Source organism: Zosterops lateralis (assembly GCF_965231275.1).
Source record: "Zosterops lateralis genome assembly, chromosome: 9".
NCBI classification, from domain to species: Eukaryota; Metazoa; Chordata; class Aves; order Passeriformes; family Zosteropidae; genus Zosterops; species Zosterops lateralis.
In genome coordinates, this window is record NC_139769.1 from 26,999,190 (window position 1) to 27,025,137 (window position 25,948).

The 25,948-nt window shown below is 49.1% G+C and overlaps 1 protein-coding gene and 1 long non-coding RNA gene across 3 annotated transcripts in view; one reads left to right on the plus strand and one right to left on the minus strand.

Annotated features, from left to right (window-relative positions):
• TNR (tenascin R) overlaps positions 1–25,631 on the minus strand; it is a gene marked incomplete at its 5' end in the record, with an annotated part of 28,634 nt that extends 3,003 nt beyond the window's left edge. The window contains 18 exons of one of the 2 annotated variants that reach the window (XM_083867173.1): positions 440–536; positions 1,499–1,650; positions 4,654–4,786; positions 5,759–5,889; positions 6,547–6,690; positions 6,990–7,103; positions 7,744–7,887; positions 8,409–8,528; positions 8,639–8,905; positions 9,558–9,821; positions 9,934–10,023; positions 12,658–12,843; positions 14,526–14,795; positions 17,763–17,913; positions 20,303–20,418; positions 21,251–21,514; positions 21,942–22,418; positions 25,136–25,631. In XM_083867173.1, coding sequence (XP_083723299.1) covers positions 440–536; positions 1,499–1,650; positions 4,654–4,786; positions 5,759–5,889; positions 6,547–6,690; positions 6,990–7,103; positions 7,744–7,887; positions 8,409–8,528; positions 8,639–8,905; positions 9,558–9,821; positions 9,934–10,023; positions 12,658–12,843; positions 14,526–14,795; positions 17,763–17,913; positions 20,303–20,418; positions 21,251–21,514; positions 21,942–22,418; positions 25,136–25,631 — 3,616 coding nt within the window. Of the gene's footprint in view, positions 1–439; positions 537–1,498; positions 1,651–4,653; positions 4,787–5,758; positions 5,890–6,546; positions 6,691–6,983; positions 7,104–7,743; positions 7,888–8,408; positions 8,529–8,638; positions 8,906–9,557; positions 9,822–9,933; positions 10,024–12,657; positions 12,844–14,525; positions 14,796–17,762; positions 17,914–20,302; positions 20,419–21,250; positions 21,515–21,941; positions 22,419–25,135 lie in introns of both variants that reach the window. The other variant, XM_083867172.1, reaches the window with a different exon arrangement.
• Positions 303–21,315, plus strand: LOC310912547. The gene is made up of 3 exons (XR_014590680.1): positions 303–614; positions 2,095–2,201; positions 21,146–21,315. It is a non-coding gene; the product is annotated as an uncharacterized lncRNA (long non-coding RNA).
• Positions 25,632–25,948: the final 317 nt, after the last annotated feature.

Genomic DNA, 25,948 nt, shown 5'->3' on the forward strand with positions numbered 1-25,948 from the left:
GGTCCCTTTGGCTCATGTTCAGGTTTTGGAGGAGGACACTCAGTTTCAGAGTTGTGCTGTCTCCCACTCACTCCTTTCCTGCTTTCATTGGATAACTGACTTTATGGCCACCAATGCAATCTGTAGTCATCCAATGGACAGTGATGGGTTTTGGTCCATGAAAACTGACAGCATTGCCCCTCTTCTCTCCTAGAGGGAGGAAACTAGGGAGCTGCTGACCTTCACAGTGTGCCTTTATGTGGTGTGCCTATGCATGAGTTCTTATGTGGTGTGCCTATGCATGAGTTCTTAAGGTAAAGGGCAGGGAATGAACAGAAGGAAAACTGTCTGAGGGAGAAGGTGGAGGAATGTGGTGAAGGGCAAGGAGCCAACAGCTGACACAGTGCTCATGGAACTTAGGTTTGATACATCAATGAAAGGCAACTAGGGAAGGTCATACCCAGCCAAAACTCATCCTCCAAGTTTCCAAAGCCAACTCGGTAATCTGCCCATTTCCGGAAGAAATCGGTCAGCCCGTTCTGCCGCCGCTGGAAGACCTGATGTGGAGGAAGACCAGGGGGAAAATCATTATGATGGAGATGAGAAACAGCTTTGCCAGGCTTTGGACACACAAGGTAAAGATAATAATTTTTCTTTCCATTGTGCCTTTCAGGGGAGAAAATTGCAATGCCCATCATCCAGTTAGCATTAATTGCAGCCATGCAATTAATTCATGTGCAGGTGTAGAAACCTGAGATACTAAGAAAAGAGATATTAGAGATAGCTAAAAGAGATATTAGATAATGTCCAAAGCCAATCAATGATAGAACAGGAAGGAATTGGCCTTCGAGGTTTTTGCTTTAACTAATACATGGTGCCTCCGGTTTTCTACCATGTAATTCTGCTTTGAGCTGGCTATTCCTGATATCCAAGGGGATGCTGTGAAGCAGAGTGAGAGGGAAATCTACTGGCTAGAAATCAGCATTTGAGGAAGTCCATTTTTTTTTGTTTTGACTATACATCTAGCAGGGTTTTGTGTAATGTGTTTAAGTAAGAGTTTGACATGAATAAGATCAAAGCACCATGGCATTATTTACTTACACTGTCAGTCCATCTACGTCAAGACAAGCAGTGTTTGTGCAGTTCAAAAGCCAAACAGGCATTTGTTTCTAAAGTTCTCCTGTGCAGACTCAATTGGGGTGACGCCTGACACCCTCCTTCTGCAGGCAGCATGAATCATTCCCCGTGAAAGCTAACAGCCATTAATTTCATTTCTAGAACAATAAATCAGCTTCACTCACAGATTTTGCTCTCCAGAAGCACTGCAAACATGTCAAATAAATCAAAGGGCATTTCTCCAAGTGTAACTATTATTACCGGAGCGTGGGCCATTCCCTGTGGCGTGGGAAATGAAGCGTGTGATGCTGAGCCTGCTGTCATTCCCGTTCTTTGCTTGCTGGTAGGAGCTCAGTTATTTTGTGATGGGGACAACATGCAGGACAAGCACATGGATACTCACAATCCAGCCACCTCCATCAGTGGTCATGTCACAGTACACTGGCACCCTCTGGCTGAGGTCCCCATTGATGGAGATGGTGTAGACCCCACTCAGCGTGTCTCCATTCATCAGATGTTGGGCACAGTCCTGAGGGTTAGCAAAGACACGTCCTCCTGCAAAATAATAAACAAAGGCAAAATTCAAGCAAAGAGACACTTTTTCCCCATGCCTCAGGCTCCACTAGTTACAGTCCAGGAAAACTCTATCTTGGCTCCACTCGTTACAATCCAGGAAAAGTCTATCTTGGCTTCTGCGTTCCAAGTAATTCCAAAAGATGGTGAGATTTTACATCTGCCGTCAACCTCAGAGAACTTACTGGGAAAAAATGTGTGCATATATTAGTTATTCTTCCATATGTCCTATACTGGAAAGGTGCATGGTAAGATCCCAATGAATGATGAGGGATGTCACTTCTTGGACCATCTTTCTGCACTGTGTCTGAAACCCTGGGGTTTAAGCTGTCACCAGCATATTTAGACAACTGTGAAAATACCAAAACCTGTTCTCCTCTCAGGATTGCCAGCTCCAATCAAGTTTTATAACTATATTCATTCCAGGGGGATTCTCCTGATTCTCCATGCCCTTGGAAATGATGGTGGACTTAACGCTGAGCTAATTGTCACTTGCAAGCTGAGCAGGAATGAGGCTGTGTGGGATGATAGAGGTAGGTAGCATGGGCTGTGTGACTGTGTTACAGGTGTTCTCTAATGAGGAAGCATCTTATTTGTGGTCAGAGTTTAGGGGAGTCTTAATTATGACAGTTATTCTGGCAGTACTGGAATGTCAGCTCTGGGAACAATCTTTTCTTATTTACAACAAAAGAGGGAAATACATCTTTTTCTTTGGTGTTGGTACGTATGGATGACGGAATAAATTATGCAGAGCTGGCAAATGTGGATGTGTTTTCAAGGATGTCTCTGCAACAAACTGAGAAGGTGTGAGGCACCTTCAAATCTTCTATGCTGTGTGTGTCCATCACAGTTGTGTAGTGCCCCACAGCACCAAGGCACAACCCTTGTCTGTTGCTTCACACTTGGGTTTATTCCCCCCCACCTTGTGGCCTGAAGATTTGGAGGTCATTGCTGTGTCCAAATGTTAAAGATCTCCTCTTTTTTCTCCCCATCTTCATGGTCTGTAGCACAGTCTGGCAAGAAATTGTTTGTATTTTATAGTATCCAACAATGAAAACTTCTTCAACGACAACCTCTTTGGGCTCCCCTGAGCTCTGTGGAGATTGCTTGTTTCTTAATTTATATTCATATCTTTAAGAGCCAAGGAGACCTTGAAAGACATTTCAAACCACTATAAATTATAAATACTGTATCTGTTTCTTCCTTTTGTCTCATCTGTATACAATTCCCCAAGAACCTAATGCAAACATGAAACAAAAGAGGTTGAGCTATTAATATGTCAGAGGGAATAGAAGAACCCCAGGATGTGTACTGTAAGCAGAAGGAAGCAAAACAATTTAAATTAAGCCTGGGTGGCTTTTTTTTTTTTTTTTTTTTTTGTCCTTAAAGACAAGTCCTTGTTCTCTGCAAAGTGCCTTGATACATTGCCAGAGTAAACTGAATTGCAGATCTGAATGCTTTAATGAGAGATGCTGTCTATGGATTGCATTGCCTTGCTGATAGCTGCTGGTTGCTTCTGTCTCATCAGTAGAGGGGTAAATGGGGAGAAACTGACTTGTTGCTAATGCCTATCTTCATCTTCAAAGCAAGTTAAATGTGGTGGATGCTGCATCAGCTGGCAGTGGGGACTAACATTGCTGAGGTCTGACATTTCTCAGATGTTTGATGGAAAAGGTGCTCTCCTTGCTTGATGTAAGTGGAACTTATCCTACCTGAGCAGTCACCCCCATGCAGCTTCATCCCTGACTCCCAAGCAGCCTCAAATATTACATGTGTTTTTCTATCACCTGCCTGAATTGTACTGGCTTTACACACATGTGTAAGAGGCAAGAATAACAGAAAAGTTTTGTGATATTTTAGAGAAGTAATTTCTTCTTTTGTTGATATAAATAGTTTCTCTTATCTCTTAAAAGATTTCCATGTAACTGAGATGGGGAAGTATATCCACAGCAGATTCAAAGAAAACTCTCCTAAATGAACTGGCAGTGCAGATGGGAGGAATTTTGGTGGACATCATCTTGAGATTTCTCAGTGCTGTTGACACCCAGGAAAAATATGATTGGATTCAGCACTGAGCAAGATTCATGCTGTTTGTAAGTGCCCTGGCCTAGCCATGCTTTTCAAAGAGGATGAGGGACAATTTGCTTTGCATAATTTCTGTTACGAATGGTTGCAGAGGATGGGAGCAATGGTGACATTCTCATGCAAGCTTCATTCTTGGAAGAGAAGTATTCTGTCTGTGGGAGTCATGGTGACTGTGGATGCTCACCTTTTGATTCAAAAGGAAACCATTCCCATTACTTTAGTGCCTTAGTGGATTGTGAATGCTCTAGAATGAGAGTGGAGAGGAGTAATGCAATTAGATAAAGTGCTGGCTTTGCTGTCTGTGACTCCTGGTGATGGTGGAGATGCAGCTGCTTGTTATTTCCAGGGATACCCCAACCCTGAAAACTTTCAAGGTCAATTTCAACAGGGCTCTGAGCAAAGTGATCAAGTTGAAGATGACCAATGACCCTGCTGGCTGCAGGGGGATTGAACTAGATGACTCTTAAAGATCTTTTCCAACCCAAAGTATTCTATGATTCTTTGTTATTTGTGAGTAATCAGGTCATGTCTACAGCATGGAGACACTGGCTGTGTCCTCTCCCAGGAGCATACCTGTTGATATATGTTGTTGATTTTAGTGAGTATTTTTTCCTGTGTTTATGCACTTGAGGACAGACATGGGCAGGGCAAAGGGCCTGGAAGATGGTTCCTGGTCTGAAGCTCAAATCCCCTTGCCCTGGGCTGGGTCTTGTGTTTGAATCATAGATCCCTCAGCCATTAACTTTTGTAGCGAAGCAGCACTGTGGGTCATGTCATTGTAAGTACCCCTCTATGGATCATGATGGAATGCTGCCTGAGGACAGAACGTCCCTAAGAGCAGTCCATTCCTACTAGCATGATAAATGGGCCATTTATCATGGGTGCAGGGTGAGTCCTCACCTGTGGTGAAGGTGGTGGAGACGAGGCCGCTCCGCACGGCATTCTGGGCAGCTTGCAGTTGCACCGTGTACTCCGTGGTCTCAGAGAGCCCCTCCAGACGGATCCACGTGTCCTCAGCATCCACAATCAGCTCCTGTACATGGGTCCCACAGGGAAGTAGACACCAAGAGCAACAGATGAGAAAAGCGATGGGGAGCCTAAAGAGCAAGTGAGGAGGGAAGGGAAGGGAAGCCACAAACTACCGCAGCCCTTGGAACCTGGCCTAGGAGCATTGCATGGCTGTCTAAACCCCTGGACTGAGTGAACCTGATATCAGTCAATATAGTCAACATTTCAGAATGGTTTGAGTGGAGGAAAGCAACCTGCTTTGGAGATGGATTTAAATGTTTGCAGTCTGTGTGCTCTATCTGCTGGGTCTGTTGGGACCTGAGTGCCCTTGATACAAGACATGACTGATTGCCCAGGCAGCACAAGGAATAGAGCTGGCCAAACCTGGTTATCAGCCAGTTCTGACTCCTTCGATTCCTATCATGTTAATTTTCTGGTGTTGGCCAGTGCCACACAGCATTATTGAATCCCTTCTGCAAAGCTATTATCCTCTGGCTGCTGCAAGCCAATCACACGAGCAAAGGAAACCGGACTATTCGCCATGACGTATTTCTGATAGTGTTGCAGCTCCTCCAGACAGGCAGATGTGGATGCACTCATTAAATAATCAAATGTATTGTACTGCAGAATTAATTAGCTGTCTGTGCCTATCTTCTTTTTTGCAGGAAAGGCAAACGGCTTTTTTAGCATCTCTGCAGAATAATCTTCTCCTGCCTCATCTTGCTTGTCTTTCACAAGCTGTGAATTTCTTCTGTTCCTCCAAACTTTCCAGGTAACCCCTCTATGCCCAGACCAGTAGGTGTGCATAATCATTTTGCCTTAGGCAACCTCTTCTTTCTGCCATCATCCTGCTAAGCAGGAAGTAGTGTCTGCTGTTCTGGTCTCCCTGAGACAGTGAGCATTGTTCTTTTGCTTTGTTTGGCTTCTCCTGCTTGTTTTACCATGGTCTTATTATTTATTCCCTGCCTTAATGAGCCTCTTTTGTGTGAGGACTCACCTTCCTGCTGCCATCAGTGGATCTGTAGGTCATGACATAATTCTCAATCTCTCCCACGGGAGGAACCCAGGACAGCAGGGCGCTCCGCCGTGTGACTTCGCTGGCTGTCAGATTTGTGGGAGGATCCAAAACTGCAAGAGTGGATAGGGTCCAAGGGAAGTGCAATTTCTGACACACAACCACCTCAGCCCTGCTTCCCAACCCAGTACACTGAGATTCAACCTTACAACACTGAGCTACAGCCCAAAGTCCATCCTCACCCTCATTTTCAAGACCTCACCACCCATCCCCAGTCTTGAACAGAGCTCTGCAAACCCTCTAGAAGTCCTTCTCTTCCTGTGTGTCATCTTAAGGGTAACAACTAAAATTCATGTGCTATGGGACCTGTCAAGCTGTTTGTGAGCAGAATGGGTTGTTATGTTCTTCTGGACTATGGCCTTGGGTCTGCTCTGCCCTTGAGCAGACCTGGTCAGGAGTCTGCTCAGAAAACCACATCCAGAGGAAATCACTGAAAGAAAGGGATGGATGGATGGATGGATGGATGGATGGATGGATGGATGGATGGATGTTGAAAGAGTGAAAATAATGGTTGATGCTTGTTGATTAAAATTCTGTTCTTGTGTTGTGCCCTACACTGGTATTTCCAATTGGTGTTTGTGACCTTTTGGCACATGGCTACCTGTACACTCACACTATGTAACAAGAGCTTTGGCTCAGCCTTGCTGGCTGCTTTTCCTGGGGTGGGAGCATGGCTAGGGGTGAGGAGTGAGGGAAGTGATTGTACGTACGAGTAGTGAAGTTGGTGCTGATGGTCTGGCTGGTGAGAGGCCCGCTGGTGGCATACATAGACACTGTGTAGGTGGTACTGGGCAGCAGGTTGGTCAGCTGGTACTCCTGATTGCCTCCATCCACCAGAATTGTTTCTCCCGCAACTGTAAGCAAAAAGGGATGAGTTAGGGTAGGCATTCAAGGTGGATCTCCAAAATGTGTCTCTGGATATGACCTCATGAAAAAAGCATTTCTATTGCTGAAACACCATAAGGTACTGTGCAGCAGCTGAGCTGTAGTGGTGCTGTTCAGTCTGAAGGGTGGTCTAATTTTTCCCACAATCCCTATAAAACCCAAGGCAAGGGCTCCTTCCCTGCTCCCTCTGTGAAGGGCACTGAGCCCTGGGCTTTGGGACAGGAGAGAGGTTGAGGTGAACTGAAGCAGAGCCCTGGTGTACCTGAACGACGTGTAAGGATGAGGACATAGCTTTCCACCTCCGACAGCGGCGGGTTCCACTGCAGCAGCGCCTCGGTGGGAGTGATGTTGGTGGCCGTGACCCCCAGGGGGACATCCATGGCTGCAGGGGGGAGAGATCCAGAGAGTCAGAGGCAGTAGGAGACTGGACTATGAACTGGAAGGGCTTCTTGTGGCATATCACTCTATGTCCTGCCCTTCTGCTCAGACACATGTGCCTGCACAGGAGTTACTGCTGCCCGAGCTGGAGTGCAGAGATGTCATAGTTTGTGCTACTCTGCTACCTGGACTGCTTGTCCATTCTTTTCTTGATGCCCAGTCTGGCACGTTAGGGTTTTTCTTTAGGTTTTGAGGAGTCTGAGGATAGCAGAAGGTTTTATTCTTGCAGCAGATGCTGTTTGTGACAGGACTTCCCTAGGGATTATTTCTGGAAGTCTGTACTCTGTTTAGGAAAGGTTGTCATGATTGCCCAGCTTCATGTTTCTGGCTTCCCTGTGCCTGGTACACAAGTTTATTGCTTTTACTCATGACTACCCATGCATATTTGGGATAAACTTTGCTGAGACATACTTCAAAAGCCCACACTGAGCCCTCATTAGCCCTGCTTATCGTATGCAGCTGGTGTGAGATCCAGCTTGCTCTCAGTCACCTGAATATTACTGCAAGCAGGGTCTGCCAGCCCTGGGCAGGGCTGGACCTGACACTGTTTGATTGCTCCCTGCCCACCAAGAGCTCCTTCCCACCTGTGTATGCAGTGATGGAGGCCAGCTCGCTCTCCTCCCGGCCCCGCACGCTCTTCACCCCGATCTCGTACTTGGTGGCAGGCTGCAGGTCCTGGAGGGTGAATTCAGTGGCATCCCTGGAGATGGCCATACTGTCTGTCCTCCCTGCAGAGATGGAGCCAAGAGCTTTGACATCATGGCTGGCCCCATTCCTGGGGCTCAGGAGGGGCTTGGGAGGGGAGGGCAACTCCACAAGACACTGGAGGGAACTGGGTTTCGTGCCCACAGGTGCACTCCTGTGTGCCCATCACTCTGCTGGCCTGGCCTTTTCAGCATTGTCAACCAAACTGGGGGCCAAGGGAGATGAGGTAGTCAAAGCAGATGAGGGAGGTGGGATTTCATGATTGAGCTCTGAATTTAAACATCTCTGGGGAGGGCACACTGCTGGGGGCCATTCTATGTGCTCCTCTGTGCCAAGCTGGCTGCAGTGGTCCTTTCTCATCCTCATTCCAGACATCCTATCCATCCTCTGCCCTGTAGCCAATCTCAGTTATTAGTCGCTTTGCCCAAGGCACTGAGATGCTGCCTGGGTGAGGATGACCTAGTGGTTTCCTTGGGCCACTGGATGGAGGGAGGGTTGGCAGCTGTGAGCTCAGGGCATGAACAGGAGTGTTGTGGCCCGTTACCTTCGGCAGCACGGTAGGATATCCTATAGTGGTCGAAGGCAGCAATGGGAGCACTCCAGTAGACAATCATGGACTCCTGGGTGACATTGCCCACTCTGAGGTCCTTCGGTGCATCCATCCCTGGTGAGATGGAGCACAAAGAAAAGCTGTGGGAGGCAGGTCCACTCCCCATGCCCCCGCCTGCCCTCCCTGGTGATGTCCCGTGCCTGGTGGGGGGTGTCCCGTGGTACCTGTTGTGATGGAGCCCACGACAGGCTCAGAGCTGATGGTGCCATGCACGGCCACCAGTGACACCAGGTACTCTGTGGATGGCTGCAGGCCCGTCAGGCTGGTGTGCCTGCGGGTGCCATCCAGTGTGACCTGCTGCTCCTCCTCCTCGTCCCGGGGGCTGTAGGTGAGGATGAGGCGGTCTGCTGGTGGGGATGGGTCACTCCATGTGACATTCACACTGGAGGACGTCAGCTGGGAGAAGTGCAGCTGTGAGATGGGCCGAACACCTGGAAGATGGAGAGGAGAGATGCAACCCCAACCACCTGCAGATCCTTACCTCCATGCTTTTCCCAGTGCTTGTATGGGAATACTTAAAAGAGATGGGAAAGTGGAAGATTTGGGCTCTCCGTTGATCTGAAACTGTGCCGGGATCAAGAGGCAGAACCAGGAGGGGAAAAATAGTGCTTTTCTCAGCTCCACCTGCAAACATCCTCCATCTCATACCCATATGGTGGGTGATGGAACTGTGCCACAACAGATGGTATGTGTTGTCTGCATTTCATGACAGCAGACTTTTCAGCCAGAGGTCCTTGTGAGGTTCCCCCAAGGCTTCATTTCTTCCTCTTATGGACACACAGGCCACCCTGACCACAGAGGACAGCAGAGGGCTGTCTGTTTTCCCCAATTCTATCTTGTACTTTTGGGAGCCTTCAGCAAAACAAGTGTGTTCACTGCTGCTGGCCAAAGAGGTTGTGCCACCACATTGTTAGGGCCATCCTCCTTTTGAGATCAGCTGCTCCAGTGTGGACACATTGACCCTAGCTCTCATCCCCATCACCACCTCAAGGGTTTTGGTGTCAGGGATGCAGTGGGCTGGCAGAGGTGCCAACAAGGTCTGTGCCCTTACCACCATCCCACCACACCATTGTGTTTCTCTACCTGTGAAGGCATCCACGGTGGCCTCCAGGCTCTGCTGCCGTCCCCTCTCGGCGATGATGGAGATGGTGTACTCTGTCCCCGGCTCCAGCTCTGAGAGGGTGAGCTGTGACTCGTCCTGGGACACTGTCACTTCCGAGGCCATTCCCGAGGCAGGGGTGAAGGTGATGCGGTAGTGGTCGATGGGACCCGTGGCTTTGGTCCAAGCCAGTGAGATGGACGTCTCAGTGGAGGCTGTCACCACGAGGTCCCGGGGGCTGTCAAGCTCTGTGGGAGAGGGTTGGTGCAGAGCTTTGTCCCCATGCACAGACTGTCCTATGGGGGCATCTGAGCCACAGGAGCCAGCTGTGCTTGGAGGAGGTGGTGGGGCCAGACTCACCAGTCCTGGCATTCATGGTGGCTGGCACACTCTGCTGGCTGTCCATCACGGCTGAAATCCCGATGCCATACTCCGTTCCCGGCACCAGATCTACCAGGGAGTGCAAAGAATATGAAGGGGTTTGAGAGCAGCACCCAGAAGGGTGACCTCAGGGTCTGTGTGACCCCTTCTTCCACCTCCCACAGATGGGGACAGGAGGACCCTCCAGAGCATCCCTGGGGTTAGCAGCTCTCCCACAGGTCAGCAGTTCCTCTGCACATTGCAGGAGAGCTGAGCCTTTTTAAAAAGCCCTGTGGCTGCCTTTGGACAGGGAATTTGGAATATTTTAGCTCAGAAACAAGCCATTTTTAAAAGTTGTTGCTGAGGTCTGCAGTAATTGCTGGCAGTGAGACAGAAGCTCTTGTGTGTGTGAGCTGAGATGGGAACCATAAAATACCTTTATTTTTCTCCAAAGTGATGCAACATCAAAATTGTCACAGGGCTGGTGTCTTGGAGAGAAATAAATTATGCAGAGTAAATGAAATGCACATTAATTGGGAAAGGTGCAGTCTTTCTGGGAGCTGAATCAAGTCCTGTTCCTTGGAGTAGACATATCCTGAGGTGCCTCTCCCAAGGAACTTGGGAACTGAGCTCATCCAGCTCCTTTCCTCTAGCACTGCTTTATCTCTGTGGGGTATCTCTTGCCTCTCTGCCTGTCACTTCTGCTTGGCTGCTGGTGGCTTTATTCTCCTCTTCCCTGTGCTTCATGATCTTTCCCACAAAGTTAGAAAAAGCCATAAATTCTCCAGCTCAGCCTCACTGTGCCTTGCCCAGGGGCAGCATCCCCTGGAGCCACCAAAACCTTTCCCAAGAGGTCAGGAGAGAAGGACAATCTCCTCCCCCCCTGCTTGTCTCTTTCTACAGTGCAGTTTTGGTGATGGGGAGAAGATGGACCCCCTTGGCCCTGCTCAATGTGTCAAAAGTATTCTGGAAAGAAGAGCCTGGCAGAAGGGAAGGAGAAGGAAGAAATGAGCAGGAGGATATAAACCTTTTCCCCAGCTCTTTTGGGATAAGCAGAATTATTGTTACTTCTGTGTAAATGCTGATTTTTAATAGAGACTATGGGTCAGGGCCAGGCTTGCTGCATTTTTAAGCTTAAATCTTTGATATGCTCTGCTCAGTGCCATTCCTCACTGCTTTTCCAGCAGGTAGATGAAATTGGCTGAAAGAATTGCTGGTTGTTTTCATACCATGGATCCCACCATGTCCTGGGTGACTGGAAAAAACACCCAATGGGTTTTGCACAATATCCAACAAGACTGAAGGACATGACTGCTCTGTACATAATGGAGCTATGGGAGAGGCTCATGTGCCATCCACACTATGACTATCTTTTTTGTTTTTTTTAATTGGTTTGTTTATTACATAGTACCCTGGGGACTGGAAGCAATGCACTTCCGTGATGATGGAGGCACTATATAAAAATCACTCTCTACAATTAATTTAAGAATCTGCATCTCTGGAGCATCTTGCTCTGGTTGGATTTCTTGCAGCCTTGCCTGAGTCTGCCAGAGCCTTGGCAGCTTTTTTAGTTTTATGGAGAAAAACAAGAGACTTCAGGCTGCCACATACTCCAAGGCAAGCTCAAGTCAAGCCATGGATGTCATTGCAGTGTGTGTCACTGCTGTGCTTCTGCCCAGGGAAGGGAGATTTGGTGCATTTTTAATGCTTCTTCTCACCCACAAAGCCAATAAATGTCCTCAAGGAAAGCTAGCAGGAGTCCAGCACTGAGTCTCTGATCTCATCCTACTTCTCCCCAAGTGTCCTCATGACAAACAAACAAGAAACCAGCCCTAATCTCTGCATTCCACATCTTTCAAGATAACTGCTCTAATTGCCTTGCTGCCCTCCAGCCTTTCTTGTGACTCTGCTGTGCCCGTAACTTAACTTTTGACCTTCCCACTGAACTCTCTTCTATAACTCCATATGGCAGATTCCTGAGCCCTTGAATGTCCTGGGAAGACAGAGAGTCAACATGGTAGAACGTGGTGTACTGCCATACTGGAGAACTTCAAGATGAATGAGAGAACATTTTTGCATATAATTCTTTTCTTTGCTCAAAATATGCCACCAGAGCAGTAAATCTATAGTGTAAGCAGTTCTAGTCAAAAAAACAAGGAAATCACATCTCACATCGAGCTTTGCTGTGTTGCTGCATAAGGTGTTTGGGGCTTTCCTGGCAGTGAGAGGTGGGTGGTGTTTGCAGCCCCTGTGCTGGCCTGAATAATGTGCCACTTAAAGGACTTGCTCAAAACAGCATCTCTATATTTGGTTCTTCTTTGAGCCTAATTTGGAAAAAGGCAAAAAACTCAGGCAGCTTGGCTCCCCATCACTGCCTACAGGGCATCATTACCCATGGCTCTTTCCAAACAAGCAAAAAAGAGAAGGGTGAAATAATATTTTCCTGTAGATCAGCCTAAACAGAGCTCTTCTCATTTCTCACTTTGCCCCTTGCCAGCTCTATTTGCTACCTGGACAGATCCTTGCTGAAGGTGCATTACTTGGAGGTACACCCAGAACCACACAGGGGAAAATGAGCTCTATCCCAAGGAAAACCTTCTGTCCAGTAAACTCCAAAACAATGTGCCAGCACAAGGGCTACTGAGCCTTGGTGTGCTGATTTGGGTTCACTTTCTGGAGAGGAGGAGGATGAAGGGGAGGAAGGGCGCGTGGGTGCGCGCGTACCTGCCAGGGTGGCCCGGGTGGTGGGGCCGGTGTCGCGCGGCACCAGGACCTCGTGGTAGTGCTCCCCGGCCAGGGTGCTGTAGACCACCCTGTAGCTGTGGGCCTCGGCCTCGCTGTTGTCCCAGGCCAGCTCGAGGCTGCCGGGGCTCCGCGAGCCCACCCGCAGGTTCTTGGGGGCATCGATCTCTGCGCGACACAAGGGAGAGAGGCACCGTCTCACCGCCGGGAACGCGCCCCGCAGCCCGGCCACGGTGAGATACCTGCGGAGGGCTGCCTGGGCGGGACAGCCAGGAGGTCCCACCTGTGTCCCTTCCTCCCCAGAGCATGTCCTGGCAGGAAGAGCTGGAGTATTTGCTCTCACTTCCTGCTCAGCATAGACTGCAGGAGGCCACCCAGGAGAGTGATGCAAATGCTGGGCACTCGCAGCATCTTCAGTAAGCTGGTTTGGCAGATAATTCCATGGCTTTTTAAAAAGAAAACTCTTTCCCCCCCATATTAGAGTACAAGAAGTTAAGGCACTCTGAGTAAGAGAAAAAGGGTTCCACAGTAGCCATGCATTGGCCTGAACTGCTCTTAGAAGAAAACCTTGAGCATCTTTACAGGCTCATTTACACTCAGACATTGCCCAAAGGGTTTGTTTATTGGTGCTGCTTAGGCTATGTACTGAATCTGCTCTGGTTTGCACAATAAACCCCTCTGGTGAGCAACAGCTTGGGGCTGGGCACCAGCACACAGTGGGTAATGGTGATGGATCTGAGTTTGGGGGCGCATTTTTATGTTGTCTTTCAGAAATAAAGTGAGGAAGGCCAACGCAGCAAATCAGTTGGGGCAAGCATCTCGTCCGAAATATTTATCTATAGAGATATGTACACATACAATTCACGTACCACAGTTATTACAGTAGGAGCCTCATATCCAGCAGTAATGTACATGAAAAATAATTTATATACCATAAACCAGCACAGAAATACACACTCTGACTCCTCCTTTATGGCATAGTAAATTAAATGTTAGCTATCTGCAGGCTTAACATTAATTAAAGTTTTACTGACCAGTTAGGGTGTTCAGAGAAGATATAAAATAAAATAACCATGTTTCTGGCTGTGCTGGTTTCAGCTGCCTGACTGCTGATTCCTTGGTCAAGGCACTTGCCTTGGTTCTTGATGCTGAGTGAGAATAATTGTTGCCTTGAATTCAGACCTGTGCTGAGCATTTTGGTGCTTTTGAGAATTGTGCATTGAGCTATGGGTACTCTTATGGGCATAAACTGCTGAGTTCTGGAGTTCTAAGCTGTGGGTCTGAACAGGCACTGGAGCTGGTGAGGATGTGTGTCCCAGGCAGGTTCAGCCTTGATGTTGCAGAAAGACATGGCCAAGATGGGGTTGGCTTGGGGTTTATCATCTAAATATGGGGAGTTGAGTCCATCCATGCCTCGTCACTGCCATCTGGGATCACCTGGACTGCCCTGGGCACCATATGAACATCCCTGTGGGGCACAGGGCATAAAGAGGGCCTTTTACACTGGAGGTTTAGTGGCTAACCAGCCACTAGCAGCAGGGGGGCAGAGGGCAGTTTTAGGGTGTGTATTTTAGGGTGAGCCAAATCATTTGCTCTGCCTTACTCTGTGATGGGATGCAAGGCACCTGCATTCAGGTGTCTGCATCCAAACCTGCATCTTAACCATTGTGTTTCCATTCCACTTCTTCCTCCTAGCACACCGCGTTAAACCCCAGCTCACTCGTGTCAGGGGAAAACCAGGTATCACTAAACCCCAGATGCAAAAACCCCTCTGTTTTCCCTCTGGATCAAACAGGACAGCCCACCTGCAGAGGCTCAAAGATTCACACCAGTCCTCCCAGCTTAGCTACCTGTGGTGAAGTGGGCGAAGGCGGGCTGGCTCTCGTTGGCACCCCGGAGGGCGCTGACGGCGAGGTGGTAGCGGGCGCCGGGGCGCAGGGCCTGCAGGGAGTACTGGCTGAGGGGGGGCTGCAGGCGGAAGGTGGTCCTGCCGCCCTCCCCGTCCGCCAGCCCGTACTTCAGCAGGATGGCGTCCACCTTGGCGCGCGGTGGGCTCCACTCCACGAAGGCCACCGTGTCCGACACGTCCCGCACCAGGATCTGCGTCGGGCCGTCAATGACTGCGGAGGAGGTGGGGGGAAACGGGCACCTGTTATTTCGGGAGAGTTGGATGGGGAAAGGTGGAAGCTTTGGGGATGCTGAGCTTTCAGGGATGCTTCAGCCTGACTGCCAAAGCGGCTGGAATTAGTATTTGGGGGCAAGGGAGAGAGGTGGTGGGGGCAAGAGACATGACTCTGACCCCAAGGTGATGTTGTTTTACACCACAACAACACAAGACTCTGACTTCAGAAGGCTGAAAATGACTCATCTATTTTTGGGATGTGTCTCCCTTTTTATACTATTCTTCACAGACCAATTTGATTGGTGAAACAAAGGTAAACCTCTTTAATCACATTGGTCAGACCAGAGGGACATCAAGAAGAAGTCCCTCCTAGGGAAAGAATGTAAACATAGTACAGTTACAAAAACATGTCTCTTGTTTAGAGAAAATTCTCTGGAAAAAGAATTTCAGAAAACCAAAACATCTCAGGCACGAACCAGGGCTACACCAAGGTACTTAGGGGGTTTGGTTCTCATGGGTTCCCAGTCTCTTCTCCCAATCTCCTGGCTCTTTCCTGAGCCCTCTCCACTTTTTATGAACACCAGAGCAGGACAAAGCAGCTGTCTCATTGGTACCCATTACAGCTATAATGCAAGTCATGCCCTTCTCTTGAGCTCATTGTCAGCAATAATTTCTCCTTGGTTTTTTAAGGTGGTATTTCCCAGGATATAAAACTCCTATATCTAACTGCAACACACTTTCTTTGCTCTTAGATAGCTGCTTGTACTTTTGCATTGAAAAACATGTAATTTTCCTTTGTGCCCAATTCTTCAAACTATCCAAACATTTTAAAATTGATGTTCTTCTACTCAATTTACTCTTTTCTGAGCCTTTCCATCATTGGCAAAATTTATCAGCAACAGTATTATGTCTTTTGAAAGGTGTTGACAATGTGTTAAATAACGTGGGGCCAAGGACAAGATCCAAGCACTGAAAACTGAGGAGTGTCTCTAGAAATGTTCCTGCTTTGGTGCCAGCTCCTGGTTTGTCCTTAAACTGAGGGATCAGCTCATAAAGCTGTTGGTGTCTTGGCAGTGGGAAGAGAGGAGAAAATGCAACTGTTCTGCTGAGTCTTCATAACTAGCTGGGTGTGGGGCTATGGTGGGTGTCCAAAAAACCTTTCAGATAAAAGGTTTTTAGCTAAATTCAGACCAAGGATATACTGGGAGACCTTTTTGGACATTTCTGCTTTTTTTTTTTTTTTTTTTCTGGCTGAGATTTGGGCCCTTCCTTCCTCCACATCCCCCAACACTCAACCTTTGGACATCCTGGGCTCAAGCCTGGCTGATGGATGCTTTGAGTCCAGCAGGACTTAACCACTATGTGGATGGATGGATGGATGGATGGATGGATGGATGGATGGATGGATGGATGGATGGAGCCAAGCCTTGCTGTCACTCCTGTGCCATGCCAGTGCTCATGCATGAAGCCTGCTGGGCAGCCTGTTTTATCACTTAGATGGTCACAAGGTGGGTGAAAAAGCCCACTTTGGTTCTGTAATTTAGACTATACCACATATACATATAGCTAATATACTGCATATCTTAAAAAATGACGGTATAGAATAAGGATCTGCTGAATGCTGCACCTCAGGGCTGGAGGTTCTGGGGGACAAGCATGTGGGCAGAGGTGGGAAGGAGCAGGGAGGGTTAGAAAAAGACATGGAGGAATTTGGAGTAGTGAGGTAAGGTCTGAGGGCAGAACAGCAGAGGAGGGAGCACAGCTGGGGAGCCCAGTGTTCAGGTAGGAGCTGGCTGTCCAGCTTGGCCAGGACCAGGCCGTGCACACCCTCAATCTCCAACTACTTCATGCTGTCCAGTCATCCAGGTGATCCACTTAGCTGTGTGGCATAAAACCATGCCTTTGCTGTCTGATCCTGGCACAAGGTGTTGAGGAAGAACAAGGTGATGGGGGCAAAGCTCTGGGGGTGCTGCAGAGGAGGCAGACACGCCAGCACAGGGATCCTTCACGGAGCACAGATCCAGGAGCTCACCACTCCACCTGCACTCCCCGCAAAGGTCAACCCTTGAGTTTGAAGTGCCAGCTTCTATTTTTGCTGACTTCCCAGGGAAAGGAAGTTTCGGGCTTGACCAGGAGATGTCTCTATTAAGCCACGTCGAGCTGAAAGCGGCAGCAAAGCAGGAGGAGAGGACTGTGCTGGGGAAGCTCAGACCTGCAACAAAATGCTGCGGTGGAGGGACCCTCCCTTCACTCTCACCGCTGCCTCAATTAGCAACACCTCAATACAGCCCTCCGGCAGCTATTTAAGTGCTGTTTCCTTTTGGAGCAGCTCAGATGGAGGTAGCAGACGTCTGCCTGGCTTTCGGGGCAGATTGCAAGAGATCTGGTGTGAAGAGCCTCTTCTCCCCCGCGAGCTCTGCCCATCACTCCATCTCTTCCAGCAGGAATACCAAGCTGAATTTTCTCTGGTCTACAGGATGGATCAGTGAGTGGACAAACAAATTGGTTAGGAGGGGACATGCTGTTGCTCCTGGCTCCCTGCCCTGCTGCCTGATTAGCCTGAATAGGTGGAAGTTGAGGGCATTTAATGGCACAAAAGCAGGTGGGAGTTTTAATCTGTTATATATGAGTAAGTAATTCATTTGTAGATATGTTTCTTGAGGGCATCCAGCCTCCAAAATGTGAGATTAGCAGAGAAGAATAATTTATCCAGATATACAATAAAAGCAGGACTGAGTCTTCACTCCCAACCCCATTAACCTCGCCACGCTTTCTGCACTTGTAGCAATTTAAGAGAGAGGGACAAAATACTGCATGAAGAAGCTGTTGCTGAAATGTTTGAGCACCTGGGTGCTGTCAGTTTTATCCCTGCCCATGCAGTGCCAGCTGCTCTTGCTGATGGGGCTTTATTTTTGGGACCAAGGCCTGGGTACTGTTGTGCTGCCCCCAGGGCAGGTTCACTCACGGGTTGAGACGCTGTCGGAGGTGGGAGGGCTTCTGGCTTGTTCCTTCAGGGCCACAAGGGTGACAGTGTACTCTTCCCCTGGCTTCAGCCCCGTCTGGTTGAAGGTGGTGACGCTGCTGGGGAGCTGGGCAATCACACCACCCTCATTATTCTGTCAGGGAATGAAATCAGCATTAACCCTCCCCCACCAACTGGTGTTTTGGGGGGACTGATGCACGGAGAGGAAGTGCCCCCCATCCTTCCACGACCCACTCTGCATCCCCAAATCACACTGTCACCTTGGCACACCCCACCATGGAGGGAGAAACCTGGAATGAAGTCACCCACCAAGCGTGGAGTACTCATGTTGTTGGCCTGCAAAACCTCCCCATCCCTCCTCCCTCCCCAGCTTCTGTATTTTGCCATTTGTGCCTCTGCCGTTCTCCAGAAGAGGAAAGATGATTAAACCAAAGCCTTGGCTAGACTTGTTTTCCCTGCTCTTCAGGTGCCAGGAGCCTTTTGTTGCTGATGTATAGGTATGAAGCTGTGAGGTCTTTATTTTGCCATCCCCTGCTTTTTAACCATCTTTAGTACACTCATTTATGCCTTGCAGTTTTGCCCTGAAAAACTGTAAGGCTTTAAACAACTGTACATGTCACCTTTCCTGCCAGTGTTTGGACAAAGGATCTTTTCTTGCCGCTGTCTTCACTAATAACATGCTAAACAAATCTTTGCACATAACTCTCAATTCATATTCATCACTTTTCTCATTAAACAGGAAATCTTCCATTTTAGCCATCAATTGCCATTTTACCTTTCCTAATTTTCTTTGCTAAATCTGTCTTCTCTTTGTCTTTTTCCCACCCCATCCCCAGTTCAGGCAGCAGATGGGCAATCCTGCCTGACCCAGCTTTTGTGGGGGTGAGAGCATCATGGAGACCATGGAAGGAGAGTTCTGCAGGAAGCTGCAAGCATCCTCGTTAAGGTGCTGATGACTAAATTAGCATCTTCTCACCCAGTTTTTGGGGAGACAGGGAGGTCCATTTTTCTCACAGAGGCTGTGACGCTGCAGTTGTAACTCTGTTGTTTTTAGTCTTTGGGAATGGCTTTTGGGTTTGTTTGAGGCGTGGCAATGTTTTGCACATACCCAAGCAAGCACTGCTTGCAGAGCAATAAAGGACACAGCACCCTCTGCCTAATTTTAGGGGAAAAGCCAATGATGGAGACTCAAGAGAGGCCAAATTTGGCAGCTGATGGCCAGGAGCATGACTGTGACTTTATGTTTTGACTAATAGATTTGAGAACTTTAAAGGTCAGTGAGCTACATCCTTTCCCTACTCAAGACTCTGCATCCAGGAACAGCCATCCTTTTGCATCTTATCTGCCTTTAAATCCCCAAATATTTCCATGTATTTTTAAGTTTAAGCTTAAAAACAGAAAAGAGAACCCATGGTTTGCATTTATCTGCTTCAGAGGGGTGCTGTTCAGCTTAATTCCTGAGTAATAGTGAAATGTTTGAAAGAGCTATCTTTTCCTACCAAAAGCTTTTCTCTGATATTGGTATATTTTTCAGCTTTAATCCTGAATGATCACCTGATGGTGACTGAAAATTTTCCCAGGGTCTACACCTGCATCACCTGAGCTTCAGATTCTGACGCAATTTGTATGTGGATGTAGCCAACATTGCATCAAGAATCTTCCAGCAACTCTTTGGAAATGAGAGAAGTGAGTTATTTAAGGCAAATGGGCCCTTGCTTTGTGCTGTGCGATGACGCTTTATAGTTAAGAGTACTTAAAACTTTGGGGCCAAATTCTGCAGTTCTCCACTGCCCAGAGCTGCCTTTGATTCCAGTGAAGGTTTTGTACAAGTGAAAACATCATAATTGAGCTCTTAATCAGCATTTATTTTACTGCTGGGGCTTGAATACTCTTGTAAAGAGGCTCCATATACAATTGAAGCTATACTTATGGCTAAATGGTGTAGAAATTATGAATATAGATGAAATACTTGATGTACAATTTTTGTTGCTGCGCACAGAAAACACGGGGTATTTAGGGCAACATTTTTATCCTTTCATCTCTTCTGGCACGATTTCTACCTGCTCGTCACTGCGATTAAAATTCCATGGCAGGAATTAAGCCTGCGTGTGACTCGGGGATGTTGAAGGTTGTTGTCTGAGAGCCAGCAGCTGCTCACTTTGATCCAGCCTGCTTTGGGGAGCTTAGTGTAGAGAGCAGGGCAAGGAAGAGGAGGAGGAGAAAGAGTCATTGCAAAGGAGATGGAAAGGAAAAAGAGGCAGCAAGGCTGGAAGGGTTTTTTTCCCATCATTGGATTTTTTGGGGGATGTTTCTTTGAGGACATGTATAGCTTGACACAAAAACTAATCAGGAAATGCAGGCTGGCAGTGTCTGGGGCAGGCTGATGTGCAGCTCCCAAATGGCAAACACAGGCTGGGTATTTTGGGGAGGGGGGTAATTGGAAACTGGTTTAAGATCCACTCACTGGGTGCTTTCAGGGTGCCTGGGTGTACCCTGCAATGCCATGGGTGTGGCAGCAGTACCTTGGGAATGAAGCTGATCTCCCAGCCGTCAAAGGGGAAGGAGAAGGGCTCCCACTGCACCTCTGCTGTCGTCTCTGTGATGGTCTTGAACTTCAGCCCCTGTGGTGTGGCAAGGTCTGGAAGGGAGCAGAGGGTGATGAGCAGAGCGGGGTGGGTGTGCACATGCTGTTGCACCCACCCTGCTCCCTCTGGGTATTTTGTTATCTGGGCAACAAAAACAGGGAAACTTTTGGTAACTGTTAGCAAAATTCCTTTTTCCCTGCTCCATGTGGGTTGGAGGGAAAAGAGAGAAATTCTCTCTTGAGAGACCATAGTGTGACCTATGGATACTGAAGCATCCCACTGCACTATAATGTGAACAGAGTGAATGGTGGGGTTGCAAAGGGGTGTCTGGATATTTTCTGTTTTTTCCCTGCCCTCTGTATCCTTAGTCTCCAAGAAACCCTTCTGGAAGCTGGCATTACAGCTTGATACTCCTGTTTTCCTCTGTGCATCACAGTCCTGGTCAGGACTGTGTTTCTCCTGAGGCACAGCATCATCCCCTCTTGCTGCACTATTGCCTGTGTCACAGGGAGTCATCACAGGGAATTATCTGTTCAGGAGTGGGAGAACCTGAGATTTCTCTGTTATATTGTAGTATTTTCTCTGAGGAAAAAAATGTAATGTTTTGGGCCACGTTCTGGGGGCTTCAATCAAACTCTGGAAGCTTTTTCTTCTTTTTAGACATCCAGGTTTTCATCCAAACTGAGTCTTTCTGAAGAGGGTGGACACATTTCCTCCTTTCCTATATCCCTATACAGATATACAGATACAATATTTTTATTTTTTTTTTTCTTTTTGAAGGCTCAAGTTTGTGCTGCTAGAAGGGTTTTATGGAAAGAAGTGAGCCAGCCTGAGCATCCCCTCAGGATAGATGGGTAGCAAGTGACAACACAGTAGGATACTTACTAGTCATCACCTTGGAGGTAACGGGGATGCTGAAGACATCACTGATGACTGCATAGATGCTGACATTGTAGGCAACACCAGGCTCCAGATCCGTGATGGTGATGCTGCTCCAGTCCCCGGGCACCCTCTGCTGGAGCTGGGTTCCCCCGGGCACGGCGGGCTGGTACGAGACCACAAACTCGGTGGCGGCCCCGGGGCTGTCCCAAGCCAGCTCGATGGAGCTGTCGCTGATCCCCGTCACCCGCAGGTTTTCAGGAGGAGACACTGGTGGGAAGGGCAGAGGTACAGAGAGCGTCAGGGTGTGCGTGGCTTATTCTCCACTCCCGTGGGAGGGTGTGTAGGTCTGCTGGTGGGACACGGGCACGGGCTGGGGTTATGTGCTGTCTGTGGTTGTGTCAACAGCTATAACAAGGTAAAGGCTCAGGAGGAATTGCTGCACTACGGGTTTGGCCCCCATGTTGGGAAGAACCTCACTAGCTTTTTGCTCACCTCCCAATCTTTCGTCCATGACGTTTTTGGGGACAGGGATAACAGGGAGGTGACCACACTGTGGGGCCTCAGTGTGTCCTAAGGGGTGTGCTCTGTCGGGTATGGATTTCTCCCAGGCTTCACGGTGCTCCTATGGGACTCCGAGCACCTCGAAACCCTTGCTTATCCCAACTCTGGCTGTGCTCACACATCCCCCCTGTACCTGCGGAGCAGTCCTGCCCGTCATAGCCTTCCTGGCAGACGCAGAGCCCCTCCCGGCAGAGCCCGCGGCCGCTGCAGGCGTTGGGGCAGTGCAGCCGCCCGCAGTCCTCGCCGGCGAAGCCCTCCTGGCACACGCAGGTGCCGTTCTCGCAGTGGCCCCGGCCCGAGCAGTCGCGGGGGCAGCGCAGCTGGGAGCAGTCCTCCCCGGTGAAGCCCTCCTCGCACACGCACTCGCCGTCCACGCAGAGCCCGCGGGGGCCGCAGCCGGCGGGGCAGCGCAGCTGGGAGCAGTCCTCGCCCCCGTAGTCGTTGTCGCAGATGCACTGGCCCTCCAGGCACACGCCGCGGCTGGAGCAGCCCCGGGGGCAGCGGGGCTCGGAGCAGTTGCTGCCTGCCCAGCCCTCCATGCACACGCAGCTGCACGACTCCAGGCTGAAATTCCCGTGGCCGCTGCACTGCGGGATGTAATCCAGCTGCCCTGCAAGGATGCAGGACCGAGGGTCAGAACCCACCCGCTGGGAGGTGGGAAAAGGTCAGTTTTGGTCTCAGGTCAGCCCTCTGAAGGGCTGGAGAGGGAGGCAGGTGTGGGGCAAGGGGAGGATGGCCCTCCCTCTGAGCATGGCCAGCTCTGGTGAACTGATGGCCTTAGGGCTGGAAGGGTTAGTGTTACGGGGTCGCGGTGGGTGCAGGTGGATCTTTCTCTAGGGAGCAGTGGCCTCTGTAACTATGGGTGCCATCAGCCTTATGCTGGTGCAGTGCTCCTTTTGGTTTCTCTCCAGCTCAGCACTCAGTTGATAGGAAATTCCCTAGACCTCTTACTGGAAAAAAAACCCCTCCCCTGGCCAAACCCTCTGCACCAGCCATGACTCTTCTGGTCTCATGTCTACCCACTTCTCCTTTTTATAGATGAGAGATCCCCATCTGCTCTCTCTCTCTCCTATGCAAAGTGGGTATGTACCCAAAGACGTCACCTTCTTCCCTATCCTGGTGAATCTGATTAAGACAGAACTGTTGGTTTTGGGCACACTGAGGTTGTGGAAAAGTAGGGACAGCACACAGGCTCTGTGGCCAGCACCTCCAATGTCCCCTCTTAACCTGGCAGCCTTGCACAGGATGCTCTGGGGTGTGGAGGGATGATGGGGATGAAGGCACCAGTCACTGACACTGCTAATGCTCCTGTTTTGCCCTGAAACAGAGCCATTGCTCCAACTAAAGGTTTATCCCAGGCAGGCTAACTTTTCCTTGCTGATTTTTACTGCTTTTCCTCATGTGAACCAAGGGTGTTCCTCCAAACTGTGGGAAACCTTTGCACCCCACAGACCCCCAAGCCCCAGGACTCTGTCCCTGGGTAAATTTTCCATCCTAGCTGACCTTTCCGAGCAGCTCTTCCAATGGGGGATGTAGCAGATGCACATGTAAAAGCAGCTCAGTTACATGCTGTACCAGACAGATCTATTTGGGTTACTTTGCAGGACAATTCCCATCCAAACTGCAAATACTGGGAATGCCAGTCAGGATCTCTTCAGATCTCAGCCTCTAGTTGAGTTATCAAAAGATGAGAGAGGATGCTTGTAAGTGTGCTGGAGGAAAGAGGCTTCCCTCAGGGAAATGCCTTGGGTGGTGGGGTAGGGATCCTGATCTCCTTTGCAGTGCAGTGAATTGAAAGCAACTCTGGTAAAAATAAATGAAATCACTCCAGTTTTAGCTCTTCACATCTGTGATGGGAATGGGGACTCCACCAGGCAATGAATGTTTAATGGGACTGTCTGCGTATGTTGCAAGTAACCCAAATAGACCCATCAGAGTTTCAAATTAATTCCTTGAAAACAGGTTTTTCCCATAGCATTTCCTACGTGATTTTAACCCTCTCTCTGCACAGACTGCTGTTTCCTGTTTTGTCTTAGTCATTAATGCAGCTGATGAATGTGGCGTTGGGAGGGATGTGGGCTGAAGCTGTGGCTGGGAAGGCATTGACTTCCACTGGCCACATGACAGATGCCAGCTCAAGCCACCCTGATGTGTGTCCATCCCTGTTTCTCCCTCCCTGACCAACACACCTTTGGTGGAACTCTTGACCTGAGCATTGGTTGCACCCATTTCATTTTAATGTGTCCTACACGCAGAGGTGTTGGGGTACCACTGGAAAAATCACACTAATAGTTGCAAAACTTTAAATAAAATGCAGTGAGTATTGAGGGTAGAAGGGTTGCTTTTAATTTCTCTTCCTTTCTGTTGCTGTTCTTGGTGTGAAAAGCAGTTTTCCCTTGAGAGGATGCCCTGTGTGGTTCTCCTTGCTTGGTGTTTTCTTCCCTGCAAGGAGCCCTGGTGCACTGAAGCCACAAGCAGGGCTGGGCTGCATTTGGGATGGATGCCCTTTGAGACAGCCCCTTTTCCTCAAGACAAGGAAAACTATCAGTATGCTGTCTCCTGTACCATGGAAATGCAGCTGCTTGCCCAAACCTTCCTGACCAATCTCATTTCAGCTGAATTCTGCTTTCCTGACCCTGAGGGACAGCTGAGGTGAAATGAGGGGCTGCCTTTGATGGAGTAACCCCAATGGGACCTCTTGGAGGTCTCCACAAAAGCACAGCTTTTGATTCAGATGAAATATCATGCTGATGAGTGTGTACCTTTTTTTTTTTTTTAAGGTTTTGTTTGCTTATTTAATACATTTTTTTGTATTATTTATTTATTTATTTTTAACTTAGCTTTTCAGATGGGTTCAGTCCCCCTACACGAGGGGGAGTGATGAAGGGGCTTATTGCCAACTCCCATGGGGCTGCCCTCAGCCCAGGGACAGCCTAGGAGAGCAGCAGCTACATCTCTGCTCCCTGTCCCGCAGGCAGTGGCAGATGTTTAAGAGTGTTGGAAGGACTGCAGAGTTGGGAGATCCCCCTGCTCACCCCTAACCAGCTGTAATTTCATCCCTAAAGGGGATTCAGCTCGCTCTCCATTAGGGAGTTTTTGCAGTGAGTGGGGTATGGGCACTCCAGTGATCAAAGCCCTCCCAGGGATTTTCCTGCCTTAGAGAAAGTAAGCTAAGTTTTTTTCACTAAAGCCACGTCCCCATCATGGGTAAACACTGGTTTTCCTGTGTCACCACTCTGAGTGGCATCATCAGGTTTTGTATTATTTCTCCTGCCTTTCTCTGAAGCCCTCAGTCCCCAGCAAGAGCTAACAGCACGGCATTACTACCTGTGGCTGCATTTTCTTGGCAGCAATTGGAGGTGCATTGGTCCCGGAGGATGGAGACCTCCCTCTCCAGCATCTCAATCCTGCTGAGCAGCTCCTGCAGGGATGGGAGGGAGGTGGAGCACTTGCAGGCCTGCTTGGGCATGTTTATCCTGTGGGTGAAGGTGACCTGGCTGTCGCTGTCGGAGGTCTGCTCCGTGTACTCTGCCAGCCGCTCGTCTTCTGAACTCACCTCCTCGGCCGAAGACTTGAACATGGAGGAGCAGCAGCTGTCCAGAGGGATGTTGATGTTGTAGATGTGGTGGAAGACCATGGGCTGCTCTTTGATAGGTGGGCTGCAGTTGGCAAGGCCACCTGCCTCATCCACCGCTGTCCTCTCGGCCGGCTCTGTTGTCACCTCCAGCCGGCACTCAAAGGGCCTGAGGACGGCTCCCAGCAGAAGCAAGTTGAAGCTGATGACCACATTCCTCAGGACCAGGTTTTCACCATCAGTCCCCATTTTCCTGGGAGAGGGAAGAGCCTTCCAAGCCAGTCCTGGTCAGCCAAGAGCAGGGAGGACCTGGGAACACAGAAGCAAAAGAGCATGGTTGGTGTTATGTAGCAGTGATTTTAGATGGTGTGCTGCTACTTATTTCCCAATAGGTATTTCTTAATAATATTTCTCAATAATATTTCTCCTGTGGAAAAGCCACCTGGGGGGAATTCAGGCAAAACAGTCAAGCCCACACATCACACACGCCACAGCTTGCTCAGCAAAGAGAGGCAAGAAAGGCCTTTGTGTGATCAATTCCAGTGAGGTTAATTCCAACACCCTGA